General features: G+C 39.3%; 1 protein-coding gene and 1 pseudogene across 9 annotated transcripts in view; one reads left to right on the top strand and one right to left on the bottom strand.

Moving 5' to 3' along the window:
• Positions 1-13,165: 13,165 nt before the first annotated feature.
• Positions 13,166-13,483, top strand: LOC112322504 (small ribosomal subunit protein eS26 pseudogene; annotated as a pseudogene).
• An 8,539-nt stretch (positions 13,484-22,022) lies between these two features.
• The window catches only part of JADE3 (jade family PHD finger 3), a 135,368-nt gene continuing 132,505 nt past the window's right edge, over positions 22,023-24,885 (bottom strand). For all 9 annotated transcript variants that reach the window (XM_045187542.2, XM_024580071.3, XM_053917184.2 and 6 more), the window contains one exon: positions 22,023-23,055. In XM_045187542.2, the coding sequence (XP_045043477.1) occupies positions 22,148-23,055 (908 nt within the window). In that variant the 3' untranslated portion in view covers positions 22,023-22,147. The remainder of the gene's footprint in view (positions 23,056-24,885) is intronic.

A 24,885-nucleotide genomic window follows, 5' to 3' on the forward strand; every position in this document is an offset into this window, starting at 1 on the left:
TACGAAATTATCATTGTAAAAGGCTAATGATGTTTCTTTTTGGAGGACAGGGAAAAATATATATAGAAAACCCATTTTGACACACATGAGAAAGACAGACATAGATAGGTGAAAGGTAGATATTGAGATTACAGCTGGTTTAGACAATTGGGGCCACTGACAATTTTACCAACCTAAATAATTTTAAAGCTACCATTCATTAATCCTTGAAATATAGAAACAAAGCTAACATAGTCTCCTATGTTAAAAAAAGAAGGATTTCTACTTTAGACAAAAACAACCTCCTCATGCACGTTTCTTCCCTTTTTGTTCTAATGGACCTCTTAAATTAACAATCTTGTTCATGTCAAAAATTCCCCAGTGCGGTCATGATAATTTCAAGTTGACCCTAGAGAAATCATGCCAGGTAGAGAATATGAGGACAGGAAAATGTGAAGGAAGCAGGTGTTTAGTAGAGGAGAGTTGCGGGTTTAGATTCGGAAGAGTCCACGAGAACTTCCATGGGCCTTACGGATGGTGCTTGTGCAATCCTGTGTCTCTAGAGCCTGGCCGAAGGCCCACCATTACCCATCAGAGGCTGCATAAAACCTCCTGGTTCTGGGTTGATGAAACAAAGTTCTTAGGGACACTAAGACATAACTGATGGAGTCCTTTTAAGGTTTTGTTTTAATGGCTTTATTGATACATAATAGACATAAAACAAACTGACATATATAGAGTATAATTTAGTAGTTTTGACATATGTACACATGCCCGAAACCATGACAACCACCAATATAATGAATATATCCATCGGTTCCCAAAGTTTCCTCCTGCCCTTTTATTATCCCTCCCTTCAGCCCTCTACACTAACTCCCGGGCAACTATTGATCTGTTACTCTAAATTATTTTTATTTCCTAGATTTTTATATACATGGAATTGTACAGTATGTATTCTGTTTTGTCTGGCTTTCACTCAGCATAATTATTTTGAGATTCTCTATGTTGCTGTGTATTGTTTATTACTTTTTATTACTAAAAGGTATTCTACTTATGGTATGTAAATACCACAACTTGGAAACAAATGTTCATATGAAGACTAGTACATGAATATTCATAATAGCTTTGTTTGTGATAGATGAAATTGAAAACAACTCAAATGTCCATCAACACTTCGATGTGATAAACAAGTTATGGTATGGTCTTTTTAGTTTTAGGTCTTCTAACAGGTGTGTAGTGTTGTCTCACTGAGATTTTAATTTGCATTTTTCTAATGACTAATGGTGTCGAGCATCTTTTCATGTATTTGCCGTTCATGTCTTTACCAAAGCGCCTATTGAAATTGTTTGCTCATTTTAAAAGTTATTTTCCTGGTAAGTTGTGGGTCTTGACTTACCCTGGATACCCTTTATCCGATAAATGATTTGTGAATCTTTTCTCCCATTCTGTGACTTCTCTTCTCATCCCAATAGTAAAGTCTTTCAAAAAGTAGCATTTTTAAAATTTTGATGAAATCCCATTTATCAATATGTGCTTTTATGGAAAGTGCTTTTGGTATCATATCTAAGAAATCTTTGCCTAACCAAGATCCTAACAATTTTCTTCTAGAATATTTATAGTTTTGGGTTTTAAATTTAGGTCTTTGATCCATTTTTTATTAATTTTATATATGGTATGATGTATGAATTGTAGTTGTTTTCTTTTTTTAAAGATTTTATTTATTTTAGAGAAGGGAAGGAGAGAAACATCAATATGTGGTTGGCCTCTCACATTCCCCTTACTGGGGACCTGACCTGGTCTGTAACCCAGGCATGTGCCCTGACTGGAAATCGAGCAGCAACCCTTTGGTTCACAGGCTGGCACTCAATCCACTGAGCCACACCAGAAAGGGCTGTAGTTTTTTTATTTTTTATACATGGGTATCCAATTGTTTCACTACACTTTTTGGGAGACAATCCTCTTTTCACTAAATTGTGTGCACCTTTGTTGAAAATCAGTTGCCTATATATGTGAGTCTACTTCTAAATTCATTTAGTTCCATTGATCTATATGTTTGTCTTTACGCCAACACACCAGTTTGATTACTGACTATAGCTTTATAGTAAGTCTTGAAATCAGGTATTGTGAATCCTCTAACTTTGTTCTCTTCATTCTAAGCAGATTTTGCCCACCTTAGGTCCTTTGCACTTTCATATGAATTTTAAAATCAGTTTGTCAATCATTTCCCCAAACCTGGTGTGACTAGAACTGCATTGAATCTGCAGACCAATTTGGAGATAATTGACTTCTTAATAATATTGAGTCTTCTGATCCATGAACATGGTATATTTCTCCACTTATTTAAGTCTTCTATTTCCCTCAGCAATGTTTCGTAAAGGTCACTATACAGGTCTTTCACATAAGAATTTTACATGTTTTGGTGCCATACCAAGTAGTATTTTTAAATTTTCAATTTGATTGCGATTTCCCAGTATATAAAATACAACATAGTTTTTTAAAAAATATATTTATTTTTAGAGAGAGGGGAAGAGAAGGAAAGAGAGAAACATCAGTTGCCTCTCATGGGACCCCCACTGGGAGCCTGACCTGGACCACCACCCAGGCATGTGCCCTGACTGGGAATCAAACCAGTGAGCCTGTGGTTTGCAGGCCCAATTCACTGAGCCACACCAGCCAGGGCAAAATACAACACATTTTGGTAAATTGATCTGTTATCCTGCAGCCTTGTTAGACTCATTTATTAGCTCTGGTAGCTTTTTTTGTGGATTCCATATGATTTTCTACATTGACAATCATGTCATCTGAGAATAAATTTTATTTCTTTTTCTGCCTATTGGACCGGTTAGAAATTCCAGTACAATGTTGAAGGGAAGTAGGTAGTGAGTGTGGATATTATTCTTATTCCTGATCTTAGGGGGAAAATACTGTGTCTTTCACTATTAAATATAATGTTGGCTGCAGGTTTTCCATAGACATCCTTTATTTAGTTCAGGAAGTTCTCTTCTAAGTTTGCTGATCATTGTTATCAGGAATGGATATTGAATTTTGTCAAATGATTTTATTTATCTCTTGAGATATGGTGAATTACACTGATTGTTTTTGAATGTTAAATCAACCTTGCACTTCTGGAGTAAATCTCACTTGGTCATTGTTATGGAGTGAATGTTTGTGTCCCTTTCAAAGTTAATATTGAAGCCCTAGCCTTCAATATGATGGTATTTGGAGATGGGGCCTTTGGGAGGTAATTAGGTTTCAATTAGGCCATGAAAGTGGGACCTTCAGGATGGGATTAGTGCCCTTATAAGAGGGAAGGATCTCTCTGAATATACACCTAGAAAAGGCCATGTGAGCATACAGCAAGAAAGTGGCTGTTTATATAGCCAAGAAGTGGACCCTTAACAGATATGGAAACTGCCAGTACCTTGACCTTGGACTTTTCAGATTCCAGACTGAGAAATAAATTTGTGTTTAAGCCACCCAATCTAGTTTTGTTGTTGTTGTTATAGCAGCCTAAGCTATGGCATCATGATATATTATCATTTTGATATATTGTTGATATTCAATTTGCTAAAGTTTGAATAATTTTTGTATCTACTTTTATGAAAGATATTGGTCTATAAATTTTCTTATCAGATCTTTGTCTAGTTTTGGTGTCAGGGTAATGCTGGCTTGATAGAATGAGTTGAGAACACCTCTCTTGTTCAATTTTTTGAAGTTTGGGTAGCATTGAGATAATTTGCTACTTAAATGTTAGAATCTTTCAGTGAAGTCACTTGGGCCTGGAATTTTCTTCATAAGAAAGTTTTTAACTGCAGATTCAATTTATTTAATAAAATAGGTTTTCAGGTTACCTATTTCTTTTTAAAAAGATTTTATGTATTTATTTTCAGAGAGAGGGGAAAGGAAGGAGAAAGGAGGAGAGAAACATCAATGTGTGAGAAATGTGCCCTCACTAGGAACTGAACTGGCCACCTTTTGGTTTGCAGGCTGGCACTCAATGCGCTGAGCCACACCAGCCAGGGCTATTTATTTCTTCTGGAATGTGCTTTGGTGGTATATGTCTCTGAGGCAATTTATCCATTTCATCTTTATTGTCAAATTTACTGGCACGAGGTTGTTCATAATATTCCCTTGTCTTTTTAAATATTTGTAGAATCTGTAGCACTGTCACTTCTCTCGTTTTTAATATTGGTAATTTGACTTTCCTTTTTTTTCCTGACTAGCTCACTAGACACTTATCGTTTTTATTTTCTGAAAGATCTAGCTTTTGGTTTCAATGAGTTTCTTTCCTATTTCACTGATTCCATCTTCGACCTTTATTATTTCCTTTTTTCTACTTACTTTAGATTTCATTTCTTCTTTTTAGAATTTCTTAAGATGGAAGGTGAGGTCATTGATTTGAGACTCTTTTCTAATATAGGCATTTAGTGCTACAGAATCTCCCTAGGGTACTGCTTTAGCACCCCACAAATTATGTTGTATTATCTTAAAAAATTACTTTTATTAATTATTTATAATTAAATTTATATTATACTATTATTTGTAGAAGTTTTTGAATTTTATATTTTACATTGTCAATGTAAGAAAAATCCAAAAAAAAAAAAAAAACCCCAAAGAAAAGTCCAAACCTGTAGAGAATTTTTATAAGATTTTAAGCCACACTGACAACGCATGCTGGGGAGCAAGATCTCAAATGCTCCTCTATTATGTTTTCTTTTCAACTGGCTATAAAATATTTTCTAATTTCCTTTTTGAATTCTTCTTTGACTCATGTGTTAGTTAGAGGTGTGTGTAGTTTCCAATAATTGGATTTTCCAGAGATGTTTCTGTTGTTGATTTCTAATTTCATTCCATTGTGGTCAGAGAATATACTTTGTTTGATTTGAATCCTCTTAAATTTATTAAGACTTGTTTAATGGCACAGAATTCTATCTTGGTAAATGTTTCATTTGTGTTTGAAAAGAACGCATATTTTGCTGTTGTTGGGTGGAATAGTGAATGTCAATTTAAATTTAGGTGGTTGAGAAAAATCCAAGATGACAGAAGAGTGAATGGAAGTCACAACTAACCTCCTCCCAGGGCCAATTTGGAATTACAACTCAATATGGAGAACCCACCTAGAACAAACAACTGAGCAATAGTGGGAGAGAAGCCTTATAACCATGGACATACAGAAGAAACAGCTTTAGCACGTGACTGGTAGGGAGTATGGAGGAGACACGAGAGGGCTGGCTGGGCACCCATGGGCAGCAGGTGAAGCACTGGAAGGATATTTAAGTGGCTAGTTGGATCCCCCTGAGAAGTGTGGGGTCTAAACCCCAGGCTTGGCTCCCCAGCCTAGAGCACCGGAGCCCGAAAAGCCCACAGATGACATTCAGCTGTGAAAAGCGGCAGGGTTGCTCTCTGCCAGATGGACGACTGGAGACACAAAGAGCCATTTAAAGGGCCAATGCATATAATCTTCATTTGCAGCCACTTACCCTGGGCTCTAGAAAAGGTGGGGGGCAGAGTGGACTACAGACACTTGAGGAGACACTGAGGATGGTGGCTTTGGGGAGAGAACTGAGAGAGCAGCCACCAGGATCCCAGTGCTGAGTCATCTCCCATACTGCAGGAGCCATCCTGCTCAGGCAGACCACCGGCCTCCAAGTGGCAGTAGCCTGAGGGGAAGCAATATCCCCGCCCTTAGGAGGGATTCTGCCACACCTTGTGTTGCTTAAGCCTGACTGCTGAGTGCGGAGTGACTATATTAACAAATGAAGGAGTCCACCACAGATGGTAGATCCTTGGAAGTCTCGAACAGGCTGTCTAAGGCCAGGCAGGGTCTCCATCTGACACCACCAGAGGCAGATCCAGAAAGAAAAAACAGTGAGACAAATTCCACTTCAATCTTCTCAATGATTTTCAATATATTCTTTCCTGCACAGTTTTTAAAAATATTGATTTCTGTCCTTCAAGTTTGTACATATTAAGTCACTAGACATTATATTATACTTTACTTCAATTCTCATATTTTGCTCCTCCCTTCTCTTACCCCATTTTACCTTCTTCTTTCCTCTTATTATTTTCATTTTAAATTTTCCTTTCTCTCGCTACAACTTGTTTCCATTCTGCACTCTTACTATTTCTCCCCTGTGTAGCCTCTCAAAACCAATTTTCTTGTCAATGGTCATCTCACATTCTTTTTCCCACTCTTAAAACATCACGTTCTCTCTCCACCTTTATCAATCTTTGCTCATTACTTTTGGATGCAGTAGTTGTTGTTGCATTTTTTCAATTGTCTCTAGAACTTCATTATTTTTGTATTTTTAAAAAGATTTTAGCCCTGGCTGGTGTGGCTCAGTGGACTGAGCACTGGCCTGTAAACCAGAGAGTCGCTGGTTCAATTCCTGGTTGGGGCGCATGCCTGGGTTGCAGGCTGGGTTCCTGGGGGGGGGGGGGGGAATGTGGGAGGCAGCCACACATGGACTTTTCTCTCACTCTCTTTCTCCCACCCTTCCCCTTTCTAGAAAATAAATAAAATATTAAAAAAAGATTTTATTTATTTATTTTTAGAGAGAGGGGAAGGGAGGGAAAAAGAGAGAGAGAAACATCCATGTGTGGTTGTCTCTCACACACCCCAAACTGTGGACCCGGCTTGCAACCCAGGCATGTGCCCCGACCAGGAATCAAACTGGCAACCCTTTAATTTGCAGGCTGGTACTCAATTCACTGAGCCACACCAGCCAGGGCCTATTTTTGTATTTCAAATCTCAAATTTTACCATTCCACTCTCTTACCCCATTCTGCCTTCATCCAGCCTGTTTTTTCTTTTTTTGTCTCAAATTTTAGTTTTCCCCCATCTTAACCTGTTTCTTTTCCTCTTTCATCATGCCCTTTTTTATCCTGTTCTTTCATCTCAAATTTTAATTTTTCCCTGTCTTAGCCTGGTTTTTGTTCCTCACTCTTAGTATTCCCTCTCCTTCTATCATCTCAATTTCACTTCCCTTTCCTCTAGATATCTCTTAAGCTTTTCTTTCTTTTTCCCCCTCATGTCACCATCTCACCTATATTAATTTTAGCTCATTTGTTGTTGATAGTGCTGTGGTGGATCTTTTTCTCCAATTTGGTTCCTATTTTATTATATATTTCCTTTTTTTCCTTTTTTCTTTCTCTCTCTTACCTTTCCTTTTTTTTTTTTTTTACATTTCTGTTTAAACCTAATACTATATGCCTCCCTTCTTTTACTTCATTATGCCTTCATTCCCATTTTTATTTATGATGTAAATTTTACTTTCTCTCTTCACATTGCTCCAATTCCCTACTCTTATTAGTGCTCCTCCCTCAACCCTCACAAAATCATTTTTCTTTCAGTAGGTAATTTGATATTTGCCCTCATTTCTTATAACAGTCTTACTCTCTTTACACCCTTATTAATACTGGTTAATTTGCTGTTTATAGTGGGATGGTGGGTGGGAGTTATTTTTGTGGGTTTGTTTCCTGGGCTTTGTGATTTTGTTCTGGCAGCACCTGCACAACAGCATACTTGATGCAGTGGGTGGAGTGACCCTCAGTCAGCCAGCTGGAGGGAAGGATCCAATGAAGAACAAACCCAAAACAATCAAAACCCAAGAACACCCAGAGAACCAACATAAATGGCATAAACGGCATCAAAAGAGCATCAAGTTCAGGAGATCAAGGAGACTGCACCACTTAATCGCACAGGTCTCCTACCACAGAAGTTCACACCACAAAGACAGGGAGTCAAAGCAGATCAATTTAAGAAGCAGAAGCAAACAAGAAGAGTCTCTCCTAAAATGGGGAGACAAAGAAACAACCTCCCATTGAAAGGATGAATCCCCAGAAAGTGTGTTAAATGAAATAGAGGCAAATATTTCATTAAACTATCAGACATTAAGTTCAAAACAATGGTTATAAAGAAGCTCAATGAGCTTAGTGAGAGTTATAAAGAACTACAGGGAAGTTACAAGGAATTTACTGTGGACTACATCAGCACGAAAAAGGACACAGAAACTATCAATAAGAGCCAGGAGGAAATGAAGAATATAATTTCTGAATTGAAGAACACAGTAGAAGGAATCAAAAGCAGGCTACATAAAGCTGAGGATCTAATCAGCGAGCTGGAGGACAAGGTAGAAAAAAATTCCAAGAGCAAGAAAAGAAAAAAAAGACTCAAAACAAACAAAGAGGGGTTAAGGGAGCTGCAGGACAACATGAAATGTAATAATATCCATGTAACAGGGATACCAGGAGGAGAAAAGGAACACGGGATAGAAAACCTGTTTGAAAAAGAAATGATGGAAAACTTCCTTAACTTGATGAGAGAATTCATACAAGTCCAGGAAGCACAGACGGTCCCAATCAAGATGAACCCAAAGAGGCCCACCCCAAGACACATGATAATTAAAATGGCAAAATTCAAAGACAAAGAGAGAATCTTAAAGGCAGCGAGGAAGAAACAGGAAGTAACATACAAGGGAGCTCCGAGAAGGCTAGCAGCTGACTTCTCAACAGAAACACTACAAGCCAGAAGAGAATGTCAAGAAATATTCCAAGTAATGAAAAGCAAAGGCATGCAAATGAGACTACTCTATCCAGCAAGGTTGTCATTGAAAATGGAATGTGAAATAAGGAGTTTCCCAGACAAAAGAATGCTAAAGAATACAACTCCACCAAACTAGCATTGCAAGACATGCTAAAGGGTCTGCTTTAAGACGACGAAGAAAAAGAGTGAGAGACAGAGGAACACTTTCCCCTAAAAAGGGGAAAAATGACAATGAATAAGTACCTATCAATACTAACTTTAAATGTAAATGGATTAAATGTTCCAATAAAAAGACATAGGGTAGCTGAATGGATAAGAAAACATGACCCACACATATGCTGCCTACAAGAGACCCACCTCAGAAAAAAATACCTACACAGACTGAAAGGGAAGGGTTGGAAAAAAAAATATTCCAAGCAAATGGACAGAAAAGCCGGGGTAGCAATACTTACTTATATCAGACAAAATAGCTTTCAAAACAAAGGCCATAAAAAGAGGCACAGAAGGACACTTGATAATACTCAAGGGAAGAATCCATCAAGAAGACATAAACATTGTAAACATATGCACCCAACATAGAAGCACCCAAATATATAAAGAAAATCTTGGACTTCAAGAAAGATATAGACAGCAACACACTTATAGTAGGGGATTTTAACACCCCACTGTCAACAATGGATAGATCTTGCAAACAAAATATCAACAAGCATATTGTGGAACTGAACAACACATTAGATCAAATGGACTTGATTAATATATATAGAACCTTTCATCCCAAAGAAGCAAAATACACATTCTTTTCAAATGCACATGGAACATTTTCAAAGATAGACCATATGAGAGGACACAAAACAAGCCTCAACAAATTCAAGAAAATTGAAATCGTATCAAGCATTTTCTTGGACCATAAGGGCTTGAAACTAGAAACCGAAGCAAGGAAAACACTCAAAACCATTCCAATTCATGGAGACTAAATAACATGTTATTAAACAATGAATGGGTTAATAATGAGATCAAGGAAGAAATCATAAAATTTCTGGAAAGAAATGAAAATGAACACACAACAGCCTAAAACCTATGGGACACAGCAAAGGCACTCCTGATAGGGAAGTTTATAGCAATACAGGCCTACCTAGAAAAGATAGAAACATTTCAAATAAACAATGCACCCCTACATCTACAAGAACTGGAGCAACGACAACAAACAAAGCCCAGAGCGAGTAGAAGGAAGGAAATAATCAAGATCAGAGCAGAATTAAATGACATAGAGACTAAAAGAACAATTCAAAGGATCAATAAATCTAGGAGCTGGTTCTTTGAAAAGATAAAAAATTTGATAGTCCTGTAACTAGACTCATTAAAGAAAAAAGAGGACCCCAAAAAATAAAATCAGAAACAAAAGAGAAGAAATTACAACTGATACCACAGAAATGCAAAGCAATGTAAGAAATTCCTACGAACAAATATATGCCAAGAAATTTGAAAACCTGGGTGAAATGGAAAAATTTCTAGAAACATATAATCTTGCAAAACAGAAGAAGCAAAAAGCCTGAACAGAACGATAACAGCTAGTGAAATTGAAGCAGTAATCAAAAAACTCCTGGCACACAAAAGCCTTGGACTGGATGGTTTCACAGAATATTATGAAACATTTAAGGAAGAGCTAACCTCTATCCTTCTCAAACTTCCAAACAACTCAAGTAGAAGGATGACTCCTAAACTCTTTTTATGAGGCCAACATCATTCTAATTCCAAAACCAGATAAATACACATCCAAGAAAGAAAACTACAGGCCAATATCACTGATGAACACAGACGCTAAAATCCTCAACAAAATATTGACAAACTGCATCCAGCAATACATTAAAAAGATCATACACCATGATCAAGTGGGATTCATCCCAGGGATGCAAGGATGGTACAATATTTGCAAATCAATAAACAGAATATATCACATAAACAAAAAAAAAGGCAAAAATCACATGATCATATCAAGAGGCCAAAAAAGCATTTGATAAAGTACATCATCCATTTATGATAAAAAATACTCAGCAAAGTGGGAGTAGAGGGAGCATACCTTAACATACCAAAGGCCACATATGAGAAACCTACAGCTGACATCACACTTAATGGGCAAAAAGTAAATGCTTTCTCACTAAAATCAGGAATAAGACAAGGATGTCCACTTTCACCACTTCTATTCAACATAATATTGGAAGTCCTAGCCACAGCAATCAGACAAGAAAAAGAAATAAAAGGCATCCAAATTGGAAGTGAGGAAATGTAAAACTGTCACTGTTTGCAGATGACATGATAGTATACATAGAAAACCCTATGGACTCCATCAAAAAGCTACTCAACCTAATAAGTTGGTCAAAACCTACCTAATAATTTGGCAAAACAGAGGGATACAAAGTGAATATTCAGAAATTGAAGGCATTTTTGTACCTCAATAATGAAATTTCAAAAACAGAAATTAGGGGAAAAATTCCATTTACTGTAGCAACAAGAAAAATAAAGTTCCTAGGAATAAACCTAACCAAGGAGGTTAAAGACCTGTACTCAGAAAACTAGAGAACACTGAAGAAAGAAATCAAGGAAGACACAAATAAATGGAAGCATATACCATGTTCATGGATTGGAAGAATTAACATCATCAAAATGTCCACATTAACCAAATCTACTGAATCTACAGATTCAACGCATTTCCTATTAAAATACCAATGACATCTTTCACAGATACGGAATATTTCAAAAACTTATATGGAACCATAAATGACCCCAAAAAGCCTCAGAAATTTTGAGATAGAAGAACAAATTAGGAGGGATCACAATACCTGATATCAAACTATATTACAAGGCGACTGTAATCCAAACAGTCTGGTACTGGCATAAGAACAGACACATAGATCAATGAAACAGAATAGGGAGCCAAGAAATAAACCCATGTCCCTATGGTCAATTAGTATTTGACAAAGGGGGTGGAAGCATAAAATGTAGTAAAAATAGCCTCTTCAACAAATGGTGTTGGGATATCTGGACAGGTATATGCAAAAAAATGAAACTTGACCACCAACTTACACCATACACAAAAATAAATTTAGGATAGATAAAAGAGTTAAATATAAGTCGTGACATCATAAAAGTCCTGGAAGAGAACATAGGCAGGAAAATTTCAGGTATTCCACACAACAATATTTTCACCAATATGTCCCCCTAGAGCAAGGGATATAAAGGAAAGAATAAACAAATGGGACTACATCAAATTAAAAAGCTTCTGCACAGCTAAAGAAAACATTAGCAAGATGGAAATGGAACCAACCATATGGGAAAATATATTTGCGAGTGATACCCTAGACAAGGGTTTGATCTCCAAAATATATAATGAACTTACACAACTCTACACCAGGAAGACAATCTAATTAAAAAATGGGCAAAGGACTTGAACAGAGACTTCTCCAAGGAGGACATACAGAGGGCCCAGAGACATATGAAAGGATGCTCAGCATCACTAGCCATCAGAGAGATGCAAATGAAAACCACAATGAGATACAACTTCACACCAGTCAGAATGGCCATCATAAACAAATCAGCAAACAAGTGCTGGTGAGGTTGTGGAGGAAAGGGAACCCTCATGCACTGTTGGTGGGAATGCAGACTGGTTGCAACCACTGTGGAAAACAGTATGGAATTTCCTCAAAAAACTAAAAATGGAACTGCCTTTTGACCCAGCAATTCCACCTCTGGGATTATACCCTAAGAATCCTGAAACACCAATTTAAATGAACCAATGCACCCCAATGTTCTTGGCAGTGTTATTTACAATAGCCAAGTTCTGAAAACAGCCTAAGTGCCAATCAGTAAATGAGTGGATCAAAATACTCTGGTACATTTACACAATGGAATATTATGCAGCAGAAAGAAAGAAGGAGCTCCTACCTTTTGCGACAGCATGTATGGAGCTGGAGAGTATTATGCTAAGTGAAATAAACAAGGAAGTGAAGGAGAAATACCACATGATCTCACCTATAAAGTGGAACCTAATCAACAAAACAAACAAGCAAGCAAAGTAGAACCAGACCCATGGAAATAAAGAACTGACAGTGACCAGAGGGGAGGGGCGGTGGGGATAATGGGGGAGAGGGGGAAGCGGGAAGTCAAGGAACATGTATAAAGGACCCATGGACAAGGATAACGGCGAGGGGAGGACTGAATTTGGGAGGGGCAGTGGGCAGGGCAGGGGAGAGTAATGGGGGAAAAGGGGGACAACTCTAATTGAACAACAATAAAAAAATGAAAATTTAGGTGGTTGATAATTTTGTTTGAATCTTCTAGATCCTTACTGATTTTCTGTGTACTTGTTCTTTTAATTATAGACATGAACTATTACTGTAGATTTGTCCATATCTCCTTGCAGTTCTATCAGCTTTTACTTAATGTATTTTGATGTTATTAGATCCATAAACCTTTTAGGACTTTTGTGTCCTCTTAATGAATCTGCCCTTGTATATTAATATAGTCACTCCAGCTTTCTTTTGTTTCATGTTAGCATAGTATCTTTTTCCATCGTGTTCCTTTTAACTTACTTTGTTTTTATATTTAAAAGTAGGTTTCTTCCTTTCTCTGGTCCTCACTTCCAAGATGACCAAGAAAAGAAGGAACAGTGGAGGCCATGTGCAGCCTATTCACTGTACCATCTGCATCCGCTGAGTGCCCAAGGACAAAGCCATTAAGAACTTCATCATTTGACTCATAGTAGGGCCAAAGCTGTCAGGGACATTTGCGAAGTGAGTGTCCTTGCTGTGTGCTTCCCAAGCTGTAAGTGAAACTACATTACTGTGTGAGTTGTGCCATTCACAGCAAGGTAGTCAAGAATCATTCTCGTGAAGCCCAGAAGGACCTCCACCTGGATTCAGACCTGCAGGTGCTGCTCCACGACCTCCACCACAGCCCATGTAAGGAGCTAAGTCCCTAAAGACTGAAGAAAAGTTCTCTGGAAAAAAATAAAATGGAAATTGTATTTAAAAAAATAAAAGTAGGTTTCTTACAGGCAGCATAAAATTGCATTCTTTAATCCCCAAGCTCTGCTCAGGTGCCGGGATCTTCAAGAACTCTCTAACTCCAAGCTACCCGCTTCCTTGTAGGAGGCTCTGATAGAGCATCATTCCTCATTGTGAGCTCCACCTGCCTTCTATTACCTTTTCCCAATGGAGTTAACACTCTGAGAATTATTTCTACTTCCCTAGGACAGTTTTTTCAGACAACAGGGATATCCAAAACTATGGCAACTCCCCAGGCAGTGCCAGATCCAGCCATAGTGGATCAAGCAGGCCCATGGAGGATTATCCAAGGCTACCTGAGAAGTATGAAAGGTACCTTGGAAAAAATATGAAGGGCAGGAAAGAGAAAACTAATTTCTACAAGGGAGGATATAACTGATTGAAAAACACCTTATTTTTCTACTTTAAGAAAGTGTTTCAACTAAGACAGAAAGCACAGGACCATCCTAGCGGTCAGTGGTAGCCCAGGCGGGCCCTTTGGGGAGGAATGTTCCTCTTAAAGGGCAAGGAATACTTGCTCTGTGCCTAGTGTATTAGTTTCCTATTTCTCCTGTAATAAATTACCATAAATTTAATGGCTTAAAACAATTTTATTCCTTTATAGTTTTGGAAGTCAGAAGTGTAAAATCATGGTGTAAGCATGGCTGGGTTCCTTCTGGAGACTTTAGAAAATTAGGATTCTTGACTTTTTCAGTTTCTAGATGCCACCTGCATTCCTCAGTTCATGCCCTTCTTAGCATCACTCCAACCTCTTGCTTTGTCACACCTTCCACTATTAATGACACTGATCCTCCTGCCTCCCTAAGTAAACCTGTGATTATATTGGTTGGGCCCACCTGGATAATCAAGGCTACTCTCCCCATCTCAGTTTCTTAACCTTAATTACATCTGCAAAGTCCCTTTTACCACACAAGGTAACATATTTGTAGGTTCCCACGATTAAGATGTGGACATCTTTTTGAGGGGCGGGGCTGGGGATTACTTAGCTTACTACACTCAGTTGCAGGTTAGACTAGCTATGTAGAAGGCAAGTCCACCAAGTCCTAGTTTCATTGTGAGGACTGTTCTGTCCAGATTTGTGTTTTCTCGTTCTTTGAATGTGAGCCTCCAAACTGCTCTTGTGTCAGATGACTAATTCTGGTCCAGTCATCTCTGTCCAGGATGGAAAACATCAAGCGGTACATAACTCAGATGATTAAACCCCAACTCTGGTTGCCTTCTTCACAAACAAGCTGAGTAGGAACATTTAGAGAAGGCTTGGGGCACAGGAGTCAAGCAAGCTCAGTTTTTAGTGCTGATCCTGCCATATACTCGGTGTGGGGCCTTGAACAACTATCTTTGCTAGTGTAGTTCTCAGTCCATCTTCAAGGACTGGGGAACAAGGACATCGGCACAAATTCTGACCCAAGGATGCAGAGAGCCCTGTTTGTTTATTGTTGTCTGTGTGGGCAAATGTGACTGAGAAGACTGATGAGTGGCCACAGTACTGCACACAGCCGAAAACAGCCTTGTGAACACAATCATTGGTTTTACTCCCATAGCCACCTGTTTGCAGAGCTGGAGGGAGGGGGACAGAACTAACCAGAGATCCTGTCCTGGAAAAGTGAAGAGGAAAAGTTAGAATGGAAAGAAGGAAAGTCTGTTACCAGAACCCCAGTACATGTGCAAGGCTTATCTGAAGCAGGGAAAGTATGGAATATTCGCTTCCCTAAGCAGTTGAAAGATTGAAAATGTAAGCGCCTACCCTGAAGTATCTTTCTTTTTAGAGGCTGAGGTGATTAACTCAGTGAGATTACAATTTTCCAAATGTTGGCAATTCTTAGCATGAAGTTATTTTCATCTTGTGGGAAATGATTATAAAATGAGACCCATTTCCATGTGTGATTTATAGAAGCAGCTTCATTCCACTGTGGCAACACTTTAGAAAGTAATGCTGACCAAAAGGTGTTTCTGAAAATGGTTTCTGACATTCAGTAAAAATAAGCGAAATAAGGTTGGGTAGGAGTAGTGAGGGGAAGGGAAGGAAATTAAAGCTTGGGGTGTCTATGCCTTGAGGCTAGAATGCTCACACCCAAATTCCCCTTAACAAGATGAGACATGATGGACACTCTGAGAATTTATCAAGATGGTTAACGGATCCAATTCATCAGTGGCCAGAGAGAGCAGCAGACACCAGCCTTGGATTGGAGTCTCTATCACCAGACTCATTTCAAAGACAATTGTTCTCTAGACTTCAGGTCATGCAATTTGTTCCAATCCATGAAGTAAAATTAACTGAATTCACAGAAGCCTCCTTTAACAGTGCTGGATCGAGCCTCACAGAGTTCCCTGTGTAAGAGTGACAGCCTCAGGATAGGCCTTTATTTATTAACTAAAAATTGTTTTAAAAAATAATACAAATATCTTTCCATAAAAGTTGAAAATAGTTGAATTAAGGTTGTGAAAATCTAATAAACATTTGGTGTAAGAGATTTTGGGGGAAATATTGCATGAAAGTTATTCAGTGCTAAATGAGGTTTTACTCCTATCATGTATTTTTTCTCAATTCTTAAGAGTCAGCAATCATGCTGTTAAAGAACAAAATTGGAAAATCTAATTGGTTTTATTAAGCAACTCATGAATTGGGCAGCATCCCATCTATCAACTAAAGGGCACTCAGATGAGTTGTACAAAATGGAAGGTTTTTATAGGCAGAAGGAGGATGGGACTAAGAAGTATAAAAAGTGGATTGTTTCAGGCTAGATCACCTTCCCTTAGGGGAAGGCAGGGGGTCTTATCAGACGGATTACCTAACTACTGCTGACCAGGGAATTACAGTCTGGGAGAGGTTGAAAATGCAATTAGGTTAATTCTTAACTTTTGGTTTGGTGATGTAACTTAGCAAAAGTGACTCCATTTTGGCCTGTTCTTCCTTTTTTAAAAGCAATGCTGAGCTCATATGGTATTTGTTTTTCACTGCCTGGCTTGTTTCACTTAGCATAATGCTCTCCAGTTCCATCCACACTGCCACGAAGGGTAGGAGCCCCTTCTTTCGCTCTGCTGTGTAGTGTTCCATTGTGTAAATGCACCACAGCACACATAAAGGACACACAGATGAAGCCAAAGAGGGTAGGGCCGAGGATGGGAGGTGGGGATGGGTATGGGGGAGTGGTGGGGAGAAAATGGAGACAACTGTACTTGAACATCAATAAAAAAACAATCAAATTGAATGGGAACCAAGATGGCGGCGTAGGTAGACACACTGCGCCTCCTCACACAACCAGAACTGACAGAGAATCGAACAGCAAGGGGGACCAACACCAAGGAAATAGAAAATAAACATTCATCCAGATTGGTAGGAGGGGCGGAGACGGGCACCGGGGTGGAGAGGACTCGAGTGGCTGTGGCGGGACTGAGACTGGCAGAGTGTGGGACAAATGGCGCAGGCAGTCTGAGCGCTAGCAGACCCTGCGGCCCCTTATTTGCACAGATAAACCCAGAGGGCCGGACTCAGAATGGCGGAGAACGGGGCAGGCAGAGCAGCGGGTAGCACCCCGCGGCACCACATTCGCCCACCGATAAACCAGACGAACGGCGGGGAGCGAAGCAGACCGCATAACCCAGGGCTCCAGCTCAGGGAAATAAAGCCTCAAACCTTTGATTGAAAACGCCTGTGGGGGTTGGGGCAGCAGCAGGAGAGACTCCCAGCCTCACGGGAGAGGTTGTTGGAGAGACCCACAGGGGCCTAGAGTGTGCACAGGCCCACTTACTCGGGAACCAGCACCAGAGTGGCCCAGTTTGATTGTGGGTAGCAGAGTGAAAGATTGAAAGCCGGAGGAGAGTGAGGCGGGCGCCATTGCTCCCACTCGGCCCCTCCCCCACGTACAGCGTCACAGCGCTGCGACCAGCATTACCCTGCCCCAGTGAACACCTAAGGCTCCGCCCCTTAAAGTAACAGACGCACCAAGACAAAAAAAAAAAAAAGGCCCAAATGACAGAACACTTCAAAGCTCCAGAAAAAATACAACTAAGCGAGGAAGAGATAGCCAACCTATCAGATGCACAGTTCAAAGCACTGGTTATCAATATGCTCACAGACTTGGTTGAATCTATTCGTAAAACAGATGAAAAAATGAAGCCTATGCTAACAGAAACAAAGGAAAATGTACAGGGAACCAATAGTGATGAGAAGGAAACTGGGACTCAAATCAATGGTGTGGACCAGAAGGAAGAAACAAACATCCAACCAGAAAAGAATGAAGAAACAAGAACTTGAAAAATGGGGAGAGGCTTAGGAACCTCCCGGACGCCTTGAATCGTTCCAACATCCGAATTATAGGGGTGCCAGAAGGAGAAGAGGAAGAACAAAAAATTGAAAACTTATTTGAACAAATAATGAAGGAGAACTTCCCTAATCTGGCAAAGGAAATAGACTTCCGGGAAGTCCAGGAAGCTCAGAGAGTCCCAAAGAAGCTGGACCCAAGGAGGAACACGCCAAGGCACATCATAATTACATTACCCAAGATTAAACGCAAGGACCTACATCCAAGATTACTGTATCCAGCAAAGCTATCACTTAGAATGGAAGGGAAGATAAAGTGCTTCTCAGATAAGGTCAAGTTAAAGAAGTTCATCATCACCAAGCCCTTATTATATGAAATGTTAAAGGGAGTTACCTAAGAAAAAGAAGATCAAAAATAGGAACAGTAAAAATGACAGCAAACTCACAGTTATTAACAGCCACACATAAAACAAAAACGAGAGCAAACTAGGCAAACAACTAGAACATGAGGGTTGTCATTAAGGGAGTGGGAGGGGGAGAGGGGGGGAAAGGTACAGAGAATAAGTAGCATAGATGATAGGTGGAAAATAGACAGGGGGAGAGTAAAAATAGTGTAGGAAATGTAGAAGCCAAAGAACTTATAAGTATGACCTATGGACATGAACTATAGGGGGGGAATGTGGGACGGAGGGGGGTGGGCAGGATGGAGTGGAGTGGGGGGGGAAATGGGACAACTGTAATAGCATAATCAATAAATATATTTAAAAAAAACAAAAAAACAAAAAACAATGAAGAATGTGACTTTTCCATTACAGAAGAATATTTATGATATCTCAATGACATATAAAATTATGTATGATATAATGTTATGTGAAAAAAAGGTTAAAATTATAAAACATCAGATGTATCTATTGAAAAATATCCCTGACATAGTATCAGAAAGGAGCACCTCCTTTATTAGCAATTGCAAATATAATTTCTTATTGTAGGAATATTTGTCTTTGTATACTTATATATATTTTACACTTTTATATAGAGCAAAAAATATTATTAAAAGTTTTTTAACAATTCAAAAAAAACCCCAATAAAATTAAAAAAATGAAACAAAAAATAAAAACAATGCTGAGCACTATATAGTCCTATAGGGGAAAAAAACCCAGGATTGTACATCCTCTGAGTTTAAAAGTTTCTTCAACGTAAAGAAAATACAGACATTAGTATAAAACCAAAGCTGTAGTTGGCCATAACAGGATATATTTGTAGTATCAGTTGTCTGGCATTTTACCTAATGATTTATTGAATCAAAAGTTATACATAAAGGAGAGGGGAAGGGACTGAGGGAGAAAGGGGGAAAGAAACCACCTTATGTTTTTACTATTTTCACTACTGATTTATCAAATGATCTTTAGTAAGTACATTTATCAAACATAATGAAAATGTTTATAATGTCCTCAAAGTCCCCCCATAATACTACATGACCCCTATAACATTAATATACTCACATGACTCCAAATAGAATGAATGTTGTAAAGATGTGTATTTGCCTGACTTAAGCCTCCTGAACTTTGTGACTGTAGATAGGATCCATTTCCCTGGTGATTTTTAAAATGATGATCCTAAGGTTTTGTCTTATCGGCCCAATGAACCTATGATTTCTGGTAGAGCTCAAGTCCTCAGAATTGTCTTTGGTTCCTGGTATTGACATTAATCATGAATTTGTGCTTCTAAACATTCAATTCCTCCTCCTCCTTCCTTCCCCCACACCATCTGTTTTGTTTAATGAATAAGATTTTTTTTCTTTTTATTTCATCCTCACCGAGGACATGCTCACTGATTTTAGAGAGAGAGGAGGGGAGGGAGAGCAAGAGGGAAAGAGACATCTACGTGACAGAGAAATATCAATTGGTTGCCTCTTGCATGCTCCCCAACTGGGGACCAAACCCGCAACCTAGGTATGTGCCCTGATCAGAATCGAACCCACGACCTTTTGGTTTATGGGATGATGCTCCAACCAACTAAACCACACTGGACAGGGCATGAAAGAGATTTTTTTAAATATAAAAAGCATATATGTAAGATTTTCTAAAACCCATATGCCCAAATAAAAAATTACCACAATGACAGCAGTTAGCAGTTTTCATAATTTAATGAAAAAGTATTGGTAAAAAGGTGACATTTGAAAAAAGACTGAGTTTATCTTGGAAAACTGGACTATATAAGACAAAATGAAAAAAATTAACAAAGAAGGTTAAGAGGTAATACTTCAAACAACAGCAAAATGTAGCAAATACATTTTGGGGCAATTGAAATTTATACAACTGAAGGCTGCTTCATTTGCCTAGGAAAATCCTGTAAAAATATTACAAATATATTTCCCTGACTGAAATTATTTTAGTCCATACTCTTCCAATGGCATTCCATATAGAATTTTGGCTGAAGCACTTTTTCAATGTTTGCTTTTCTTCCCATTCACTCATAATTGGAAGGCATTATGGGACATAGGCTGCTATACTGCCCTGTAACAGAAGGAGTTTATAACATAGCTCCACTATCATTTCATTGCCCTGAAAGTGTCAAATTAATATCTACCCCAGGGGAACTACAAAAAAATCACAGAAATCTAGTGCATAAATAGGAGAAATTCTATTTCTCCTTTGGATAACTCATAGCTTTTTCCATTCAAACAAAATATAGGACACCTCGCACACATGCTAGAGCATGTTCATACTAGTACACAGGCATAAAGGAAACTTGTTGAAGGTGTGGCCAAATGATAGGCAAAATACAGAAATTTTCAGAACAGGAGGCAAAAACAAAAGCAAAGAAATCCATTAACAAGGCTATAAGAACAAAAGTGGGGAGAGGAAACTTGAGTTTCCCATAGGGAGGGGCCCCTGCTTTTACTGACTGGCATCTACTGCAGCTGGACTGTTTTACCGGTAAGCAACTTTAAGACTCTAAAATGGCCTCTTTTGTCTGAAAATTCCCACTATACTTTCCCAAACTAGAAAAAAAGAGAATATTAACTTAAGGCTAAGAAGAAAAGAGAGGAGGAATTATAGTTGGCTTCACATTTTAAAAACTGTAATGTTTTTCCTTTCTTTAAATGGGAAGCAGACATGTTTATCCCACCCCCAAATGTAATCATTCTCTTCCTCCCAGGAATGAATCAAGGCTGATAGTTTGGGAACAGTGTGTAAGCAACTTCTGAAAAACGGCTCCAGCCTTTTTGTTTGGAAAATTGCTTCAGATTCAAAGTTGGTACAAAGCTAAATTATATCCATGTGTTAAACACATGCTTTCAAATTCTGTTTGACAATAAAAATCTGTTTCAAAATTAAAGCAGGTAAGAATACTTAACCTCTGTGCACTTTATTATATTTTAATTATACCTCAATAAAATTTTTATAAACATTAAAGCAGGTATACAAAAACTGTCAGCCAAACTTATTTAAGTCAAACTTATTTGAAAACAATAACACAAAAACCCTGACCTGGTAAAAATTCCCCAGAAATGGTCTTACTTTGGGAAAGGCTCTGGGATCCTTCACAAATGTCCACAACTGAGAGAATCAGAGCATTTTCCTTGGAAGTAGTACTTTTGTAAACACTATCCACAAGTTAGCCTTTTATGCTTGTTAGCTGGGTGAAATAGTTACAAGTGCGTCCCAACAAGCAAGTCTAGGAACAGGCACTGGACACTCAGAAGCATTAGTAGTATTGAATTGGTAAATTAAGATCCTCTGAAAGGAACTCAACCTTGTGCAGAGCAAACAAAGAGGGTAGTGAGTTTGACAGTATCTGAGATGTTGGTCCCTGGTCTTTCCCTGAGGAGGGTTTCCAGATACCAGTGGAGTTAAAAACTTCCTACAGATGGAGCTCTAGGAGTCACATGCTGTAGTTTCAAAAGATAAGTAGTTTTAGTGTCTGATAATCATGGTCTCGCAAATCCATCAATAATGCAAGGATTCTTATACATATGCACATCACTGTGTTAATATAACTGGAAGCTGCCCTGCAGTATTTACTGAACAAATACTCTGGGCCCAGCTGTCCTCAATAGTCTCTGGAAAAAACCAAAACCAAAACCAAAACCAAAAACTTTTGGACAATCTGCAATTCTTGTAATGTGCTTGTGAAAACTAGGCTTGAAACGGGTTCAGAAACTGCAAGCCAATTTACTGTGGAAATGTTTTATTCTTTTCACCAAAATTCCTCCCCAACATATGCCAGGATCCTTCCGGTGTTTTCCACAGTATATGAGGCAAAGGCAAATATTGCGTTATTCTTGGAAGTTGTTAATCACCTTTGCATTGAACTGTGGGAGAGGGGATATGTCTTGCTTTTACCATGGCAATCCCGTCTAGAGTCATGAGCAGGATTTTCCCTGTCTGAGCTGTCTCTCCTTACCCTGACTTTCTCTTTATTCCCCTCACTTTCTGCTTCTGAATCACTGAGCTCCAAATCTGGGCAATACCCATCGTTTTCCTGATATGGAGCTTTCCCTGCAGAACGCCTGACAAGCTGCTTGCCCCAGAGCTGCTCCTTGGGGTTAACATTCTTGGTTTGCTTCCCATAGCACTGGAGGCCCTCTGTGGTCCTCCCCCGCCTGTTGGAGGACTCCTTAAAAGACCTCCTGAAGTGTTCCACGGTAGGTTTTCTAAAGCTGCCCTGACTGGCCAAGTGGGAGCTGAGCATGGACTCCTGGCCACGTAATATCTCACTGGAGCTGTCTATTGGGTTGATATCCACAGACCAGCGGCCCTCCAGGCCATTGGATTTGACACACTTGGAGACAGGCTGACTTTTCCCATTCCCAATTAAGGACTGTCCATGCATGGCAGCCTGAAGGACCGGAGGTTTTCCCAGTGACTGCCCTTGATAGAACTCTGGAGATGGAGTTGTCTGAGCAGGACTAGGATCTTTTGGTTCACTCCTAGAAAGGCCCAGACCTGCCAGCAAACGGTTATTCTTACTCTCTAATGGGTACCTTGGATAGGACTTCATTCTCATTTCTAATGATTCCTGAGGCACTTGCATGCTCCCTGTATTGGGAACAGGGGAGTTGCTGTCAGGAGAAAAGGGTCCATGACCAGACTCTGTGGAACTGTTTCCGCAGTCTTCCAGGGTTATTCTGGGCATTTTTAACTTTAAGGTAATTCTTGGTGGTGGTTGAGATGAGTTATCTGGTCCACTTGACAAAGGAGGTTCTGGTATCAAAAAGAAAGATTCATTTTAACAAATGATTTAAATAACAGCATACGTGCTTATGGCAGAGTGAGTCTGCATACCCACTCTTCCAAATGTCTAACAAGAACCTATCTTTCATATGTATGTACATCATGTATACAGCAGCTAGAGTGAGCTGAATTGGTGTTTGCTGTGTGACTCCCAACCTTGTCACCCCTGTCCTTCCCATCTGTAAAATGATCACAAAGACTAGTATACTGCCTCTTACATCCCCATTTCTGTCCCTCCCTTCCATTTCTGAAAAGAATGTCACTAGCAATGACACACAGTCAGTCTCCCTATTTGTGTCTGTATGTGTATGCATGTCTCTGGGTACTGTATAGCACTTAGGATGTGCCTTAAATGTAGGTATTTTAGAACCTACTCTCTAATCTCTCCTGGCTGTCCTGAAGTAAATCAAACACAAACCCTCAGGCACACACCACAGGCTTTGGTGAGTGAAGAGTATGTGAGTATGGGTTTTAACCTGGCATTAATAGAAGTGGTAGTGTGGTTCCCATTACTATTATGTCCTTAACCTAAAAAGATTTCCTCACCGTGAATGACCTTCAGGGAGGTATGAGGCAAGTTTTGTAGTGGCAAGGGTGGCAGAAAGGAATCAAGCAATTTCTGCCAATGGCCTGCAGTAAGCTTAGCTTGGGGAGTATTGGCAACCAGTTACCTGGCTATGTCACTCTACAGTCATATTTAGAACAAGTATTCCTCTTTCTATGATTTTGAGTGCTCTGAAATTAAAAGAGCACTACCAAACAACTCCTCCTTGCACATGGTCTTGAAGTTTGCCTATTACCATCTTAATGTAGCCTCACAAAAATGACATATAGAGAGGGCAGCTATTAGGTGCCTCAGTGGGCAGAATTTGTTCCCTAAGGGTTCATGTTGAACACTCACAGCCCTCTTCTCTTCCAGAGGCTGCCACTTGCTGATACCCCAAGCAGTTATGGGACTGCCCCCCCAATCAGAAGCCATGTGGTCTAGGGGCCAATAGCATGCTGGGGCTCCTCCCTGCTGTCTTTTGGGCTTCTTGTCTTGTCTGTCATAGTACTTTTGTGGCTAAGCAGCTCTACTGCCTCCTGATACACCATTCTGCTGTGACCCATAATACTCAAAAATACCCCAGAGCCTTTGATGCCTACCTGACACCCCATTTCTGGGTGTCTCTCTTGCTCTACGGCTGGCCCTTGGCAGAAATTGGATTCTGCACACCCTGCTCAGTGACCCCTGAGCTCTGCCACCAACTTCTGTGTTAAATGAGGCACAGGGACATCACAAATGTTACTGAACATGACTCATCATTCTAGCCAAAATCCCCATGTTTAGGGCACGGTAATTATGCTCACTGGTCTCTCTCACTAACGGGCAGCATTCCTGTAGGCAGGGGTTCTGTCTCGCTGATTACTTTACCTTCTAGCTCAGTTCTTAGTCTACAGTAGATGCTCAACAAATACACGGTGGGCAAAATTAGGTTTACAGTTGTAAATATGCAAAAGAGTTTATTCTTGTATTATTATTTATTAATTATTGTATTACTTATTATTATTAACCTACTTTTGCCACCCCTGTATTAGTGAATGAATAAAAGAGCTAGAACCCAAATCTCCTAACCTCTGGCTAAGGTTTAACAGACTACTGTTATGATGACTAACTCTGGAATAAGATATTTTCTGGAGACTAAGATTAGATACTGTCCTCTTGATTTCTAAATGAATCTGATTATTATTGAGTAATTTCATGGCTCCAACTCCTGGCCCATAATACCTGTTTGGGACCTAGATTACCTGCCCTAGACC

This window comes from Desmodus rotundus, chromosome X, assembly GCF_022682495.2.
Source record: "Desmodus rotundus isolate HL8 chromosome X, HLdesRot8A.1, whole genome shotgun sequence".
Classification (NCBI taxonomy): Eukaryota; Metazoa; Chordata; class Mammalia; order Chiroptera; family Phyllostomidae; genus Desmodus; species Desmodus rotundus.